The sequence below is a fragment of the Balaenoptera acutorostrata genome, chromosome 9 (assembly GCF_949987535.1).
Source record: "Balaenoptera acutorostrata chromosome 9, mBalAcu1.1, whole genome shotgun sequence".
In the NCBI taxonomy this organism is placed as follows: domain Eukaryota; kingdom Metazoa; phylum Chordata; class Mammalia; order Artiodactyla; family Balaenopteridae; genus Balaenoptera; species Balaenoptera acutorostrata.
The window spans coordinates 103538766-103545963 of record NC_080072.1 but is presented as its reverse complement, the minus strand read 5'-3'; the positions used below and the strand labels follow the sequence as shown (position 1 = coordinate 103545963).

At 37.6% G+C, this 7198-nt stretch overlaps 1 protein-coding gene and 1 pseudogene across 1 annotated transcript; both read left to right on the top strand.

The window, feature by feature from the left end:
• The first annotated feature begins 912 nt into the window (after positions 1 to 912).
• On the top strand, positions 913 to 1860 carry LOC103001410 (olfactory receptor 8B3-like; annotated as a pseudogene).
• A 2265-nt stretch (positions 1861 to 4125) lies between these two features.
• On the top strand, positions 4126 to 5076 carry LOC103001679 (olfactory receptor 8B3-like). The gene is given in 1 exon segment (XM_028166795.2): positions 4126 to 5076. A coding segment is annotated over 1 exon segment (945 nt). The 5' UTR covers positions 4126 to 4131.
• Positions 5077 to 7198: the final 2122 nt, after the last annotated feature.

The window sequence follows — 7198 nt, the reverse complement described above, 5'->3', positions numbered from 1 at the left end:
GGGCATTTTTATCATTCATCGACTATTGTAATTGCCTCTTGCGAGTCACCTTGCCTCCAGTCTCTCTTATGCCAGTCCATTCTGCCAGCCATTGCCATATTACTCTTTCTAAGCTTGCACTTAGATTATTTCAATCCTGTGTCAAAAGAGAAGTAAAAATCTCGAATGATTCCTAATGGCCTCTCATAGTGAGCTGACCTTGATTTTGGCATTTGAAAACTTCCTGTATTGACCCAAATCTGCCTTTTGATCTGAGTCTATGCAGTCAGGGAGAGACATTGAGACCTTTTTGAGAGTCTGTGGAAGTCCTCTTTGTGACATTCAGGGAGGATGGAAATTATATTCTTTTCTCTGAGCTTAGCAACTTTGATCTGAGTCTATGTTGCATTCAGCAGGGAGAGGCATTAGGACCTTTCTGAGAGCTTGTGGAAGTCTGACGGTCTGGGAAGATGGAAGATACTTTATTTCTCTGAGCTCAGTTAATCCAGTAGGATTGAGGCCCCCATGTAAAAGGGTGAGTGTTGAATTTTATCTATCATGTTATTCTTCCAAACCTCATCTCAGAAAGCCAAGGACTCCCTGAAATGACACACCTTCTCTCTGCTGAGACAATCATTGATCATTAGGTGGGCCTGGTAAGCTATCAAAGCAGAACTGGAGCGGAGATGCTGTAATCATGTGTGGTCACAGGGTTACTGAATCTTATCCCTGTAGAACTTGCTCGTTAGTGTTTTTGATATATATTATCTTTAAAAATTCCCTCAGCCTTTACACAAAGGAGAAAACAAAGGCACACAGAGGGTTGGCTTGGGTTCATTCTCCTATTCTGGGTCTCAACCTCATTATAGTGGGATTGGGTGGAGAGAGCTGGGTACTCATTTTAATGTTACCCTTTGTCCTGTTCCCACAGATATGTCCTAGGGAAGAATGGCCCCAGAGAACGACTCTTCAGTGACTGAGTTTATCCTGCTGGGTTTAACACAATAGCCAGAACTCCAGCTGCCTCTCTTTCTCATTTTCTTAGGAATATATCTGGTCACCATGGTGGGGAACATTGGCTTGATTATTCTGATTGGTCTGAACACTCACCTGCACACTCCCATGTACTACTTTCTCTTCAACTTTTTCTTCATTGATCTCTGCTACTTCTCTGTCATTACCCCTAAAATGCTGATGAGTTTTGTAAACCAAAACGTCATCTCTTAAGCAGAGTGCATGGTTCAGCTCTGTTTCTTCTCCTTCTTTGTTATTGAAAAGTGCTGTATTTTGACGTCAATGGCCTATGATCGATATGTGGCCTTCTGTAAGCCCCTGCTTTACAGGGTCTCCATGTCCCATCAGGTCTGCCTCACGCAGATGGTGGGTGCATACACGATGGGGCTTGTGGGTACCATGGCCCACACTGGGTGCATGCTGAGACTCTCCTTCTGTGATGGCCACATCACCGATCATTACATGTGTGACATTCCTCCTCTCCTCCAGCTCTCCTGCACAAGCACCTCCATCAATGAGCTGGTGGTTTTCGTTGTGGTGGGCGTCAGTGTCATAGGGCCCAGTCTCACCATCTCCATTTCTTATACCTTGATCCTCTCCAACATCCTCGGCATCTGTTCTACAGAGGGCAGGTCCAAAGCCTTCAGTACCTGCAGCTCTCACATAATTCTGGTTTCTCTTTTCTTTGGATCATCAGCATTCATGTATCTGAAGCCTTTTCCTGCTGGGTCTCTGAATCGAGATAGGGTATCCACAGTTTTTTACACCATTGTGGGGCCAATGATGAATCTTTTCATTTACAGTTTGAGGAACAAAGATGTCCAAGTTGCACTGAGTAAGACTTTGGGTAAAAGGGTGTTCTCCTGAATGAAATCTGTGTTAGTTATTGATGCCAAATCCTCATAAGGGCAAACAACATATAATGCTATGGAGATAACAGTAAGAAATCAAAAAAGAAATGTAAATGATTTAAATGTATAAATTAACTTAGTTATATAAATCACTTCTCAAGAAAATGTAAGGAAGAGGAGTATCAGCCGTTCACTCTCACCTTCTGATATTCCAATTATGCATATTTTTTCACTTTTGAAGTTGTTTCAGAGTTTTTGAATGTTCTATTTTTCACTCTTTTTCTCTTTGGATTTGATTTTGGGAAGTTTCAGTTGACTGATCTTCAAGCCACTGGTTCTTTTTCTAAACTGTGTTGGGTTTTGATGAGCACATAGAAGGAATGCTTCATTTATGTTACTGTGCCTTTTATTTCTAGCACTTTCTTTTGATAGTTTTTGTTAGAGTTTCCATCTCTCTGTTTACCCATCGATTCTTACACGTTGTCTATTTTTCCCTTAGAGTCCTTAACATATTCATTATAGTCATTTTAATTTCCTGTTCAATAACTTCCACATCTCATTCTTATCTGAGTCTGGTTCTGTGGCTTGCATTATCTCTTTAGACTGTTTCTTTGTCTTGTAGTATTTTGTTGAAAGAGAATGTGCTGTCTCAGGTACTAACAACTTAGTTAATGGCTATTAGGGTGAGAATTTTGGGTATCCTGGCTAGGATTTTGGCTATGTTTAATTCTGTAGTGTCTATGGTTGCCCGAGTTATTTGTATGGAAATATGTTAATATAAATGTTTCAGACCTTACATGAAATTTCTAAAACTCTTATATGCTCTGGTATAATGTTATAAGTCATAATTCTAGTTATTACTTTAAAATGTATATCTCAGAAATAACCAAATTTCCTTGTCAATTGCATTATTATGAACTTTCATCAAATCTTTAACCGTGGTCATTTTTAAGTCTTTTGTCATTTACAGACAGTTCTGGGTGTACTCTGATGTTTTCGCAAAAATGTTCCTATAAAAGGGTTTCATCTTCAAGGAATTCATGGAAAAGACTCTGACAAGTACAGGTTTCTGGTAACTGACTATACTGCTGAACTGAATGAATAAGCATTTTCAGAACTCTAATGGAAAACTGATGAATTCATAAAAGTGCTAACAAAAGATCAAGATGAAAAAAAAAATTATATGGGACTGAGTGAACTGATGAGGATGATTACAATTTTTGTGACTTTCTGTTTGAATTAAAAAAAAATCCCACAAGGACTCAGAGGCAAAAAATATACAAATCAATTTTCACAGCAAAGTAAAGGAGCTGTTACAGTGGAGGATTACTGGACTGAATGTCAATATTATGACATAGTATGAGTATGTTTCGTGTTTGGTAATTGCAATCATTGTTGCTTTTGTTGTGGTCATCCATTTACAATGCTTGGTGTCAGTTTATTTCTTGTAAAAATAAAATATAGTGTGTGTGAAAAAAAATTTTTTTTGTCGAAATATATGTACTGTACAAGTTTACATGTCATAGTAAGTATACAGCTTGATATATATTCACTAACAACAGCTAATTTAATCAGCACCCAAATTAATTTATTTCGCTTTCATGCCATCCTACAACACCTGGGAAAGCACATCCAACTTCCTTTATTCATTCTACGTTCAGCTAGGATGGAATAGAGGAGGAGAATGTGTGGAAACAATGCAGTATATGGTTAAGTATAAAGTTTAGGCCACCAAGGCTCTCCTCCATACCTGTTATCAATTACTGACTTCATGGAATCTTGTAGTAAAGTACCGGAAAATCCGAGAGACTCTTAGCAACTCCCTTCTAGGAAGCAGAATATGGTTATGGTCTCTGCCCTGTGGGAATTCTCTCTTTCTTGAAGGTCATCACAGGGGAACTGAGATACCTAGTAGAGTGATGGAAACATGAGTAGGAACTAAAAAGTGACTGGTCAGATGAATAGGATGGAGAGATGGGGATACAACCACACCACCAAAGCCCATCAACAAGTAGGCTTGTTCCTCAGCTACCCCATCCCTCTGTCTTCTAGTAAAGATAAAGCCGTTGTTTGTTCCGTGCAGCTCATGCAACAAAAGACAGTGATTTAAATGTTGAGGGGTGTGTGTTGAAGTACTTACAGACCCTATGAAGCAAAGGAAGACATGATTTCTGCCAGTCTGAGTCTCTTTCACATAAAGCTCATATAAAAGAGAGTCTGTAAGGACAGAGCTGGGTTCCCTATTAATGTAGTTTTCTTCTATTCTCACAGATTTCCGAAGTTGAGAATGCTGCCTAGAAATGACTCCTTAGTGACTGAATTTATTCTTCTGGATTAACAGACCATGCTCCAGCAGCCCTTCTTTTACCTGTTTCTAACGATCTACATTGTCACCATGGTGGGCAACCTGGGCTCGATCATTCTTATTGGTCTAAATTCTCACCTCCACACCCCCGTGTACTATTTAGTCTTCATCCTATCCTTCATTGATCTCTGTTACTCCTCTGTTTTCACCCCCCCGATGCTGATGAACTTTGAATTCAGGAAGAATATCATCTCCTATGTTGGGTGCATGACTCAGCTGTTTTTCTTTCTCTTTTTTGTCATCTCTGAGTGCTATATGTTGACCTCAATGGCCTGTGATCGCTATGTGGCCATCTGTACTCCATTGCTGTATAAGGTCACCATGTTCCATAAGGTCTGTTTGGTGCTATCTTTGGCTGCGTATGTGGTGGGGTTTACTGGAGCCTCTGCCCACACAGGGTGCATGCTTAGACTAACCTTCTGCAATGTTAATATAATCAACCATTACTTGTGTGACATCCTCCCACTCCTCCAACTCTCTTGTACCAGCACTTATGTCAGTGAGGTGGTAGTTCTCATTGTTGTGGGTATTAATATCACAGTACCCAGTTTCACCATCCTAGTTTCTTACATCTTCATCCTTACTAGCATTCTTCAGATCAAATCCGCTCAGGGAAGATCGAAAGCCTTCAGCACCTGTAGCTCCCACATCATTGCTCTTTCTCTTTTTTTTGGTTCAGCAGCATTCATATACCTTAAATATTCTTCTCCTGGATCTATGGACCTGAAAAAAATTTCTTCTGTTTTCTATACTGATGTGGTGCCTGTGGTCAATCCTTTGATTTACACTTTGAGAAACAAGGATATCAAAGTTACACTGAGGAAATACCTGTTTAAAAATCCAGAGGAGAACCATGTTCTAATTTGAATCAGCGATATTGTAAAGAAATTCAACTTTTTATTAATTTTTACTGGTGTCTTTCAAGAAGAGTGTATTTATCACCATGTTGCTTCTACAGATTTTTTTATATGTGGTATAGACTTATCACTTCCCTCATTGCTGATCTTGTCTCATATTTGGCCTCTGTATCTCCTGCACCTCATATCAGTTTACTAAATAACTAACAACATGTTTATAAAAGGAATAAATATGCTGACCTTTTTAAAAATAATTTTTTCATACTTCCATCTTCTGAGTTATTCCTAATCTGGACAAATATGGTGAATCATAAATCACAGAAAGTTAAAATTATATCTTACTTTTCTAAACACAGAAGTGCCAAATACTGTAGAAATATTCTCATTCTTGTCGATACTCTTGCTGGTATAGGGAACAGGATTCAATAAAATGTCTTAATACAAACTAGTATATAGCTTGAAGTATCATCAGATTCTCTGATCTCTTTCTTTTGTTCTATATTTCTTATCAACTTTCTTTTTATATTTTGCCCTTTCTTATTTCCTTTGAGAATGGCAAAATCTATACCATGTACCACCTGTTTTTGAGAGCCTCTATCAGCCCAGTTCATTTAATATTGAAGAGAATACATGTAGCTCCACCTTTTATTGCCAAAGATGGTGTTAACAAAGTACCATTAAAGGAATAATACATATGTAACTTAGGATCCTAGCAAGGGGGCTGACTGGTTTATTATAAAACTTGCATTCGTTATTATCTACAATGACATCAAATATTTTAAAAAAGAGCACATAGCTCTTACTGCATAGTTTGTTATTTATCACTTTAAAGGAAAATACTGCACATTAAGTTAGGAGAAATATGTTAGACATTGTTTTACTTATCTAATGGGATTTATCATTAAAAAAGGTGTATATTAATGATAATAAACTATATTTTTTTCAACATTTTTTGTGCTTATTTAAACCTGTATCTCAGTCCATTCAGGCTGCTGTAACAAAATACCACAGACTCAATGACTTATAAACAACAGAAATTTATTTCTCACAGTTCTGGAGGTTGGAAGTCCAAGACCAGGGTACCAGCATAAATGGGTGAGGGCACTTTTCTGGGTCGCTGCCTTCTCATTATATGCTCACAAGGTGGAAGGGGCTAGTGATTTCTGTGAGATGTCTTTTATAAGGTACTAATCCCAATTATGAGGATTCCATCTTCATGACTTAAGTACCTCCTAAGGCCCCATCTCCCAATATCATCACCTTTGGGGGGTTTAGTATTTCAACACTTGACCATAACACCTTGTCTCTCCAATAAGATAATAAACAGATTTAAAGTAGATGCTGTTTTCTCTTATTTCCCTATTTCTCCAGCACTTTTCTGTTTGTATATTTAGAATGTCAGATGTATTTGGAGGGCAAGAAGTAAGAATAGTGGTTACCTCTGGGGAGGGGGTGGGTATTGACTGAGAAGGGGAACAAGGGAACCTTTCTAGGAAATGTGTATCTTGAACTATATTTTACATGGGCATATATATAGGTAAAATTCATTGAGCCATACACTTAAGATTTATGTTTCCTTTTTAACAAAGTATAGTTGATTTATACTATCATATTAGTTTCATTTGCACAACATAGTGATTCAATATTTTTATAGATTATACTCCATTTAAAGTTATTACAAAATAACGGCTATATTTCACTACACTGTACAATATATCCTTGCTGATTATTTATTTTATACATAGTAGTTTTTAAGTCTTAGTCCCATACACGTAATCTGCCCCTCCCTCCTTCCCTCTCCCCTTTGGTAACTACTAGTTTGTTTTCTGTATCTGTGAGCATGTTTCTGTTTTGCATATACATTCATTTGTATTATTTTTTTAGATTCCATATATAAGTGATATAATACAGTATTTGTTTTTCTCTGTCTGACTTATTTCACTAGGTCCATTCATGTTGCTGCAAATGGCAGAATTTCAATATTTTTATGGCTGAGTAATATTCCATCTTTATCTGTCTATCTATCTATCATATCTTTATCCATTCGTCTGTCGATGGGCCTTTGGGTTGCTTCCATATCTTGGCAATTGTAAATAATGCTGCTACAAACATTGGGGCATATGTATCTTTTT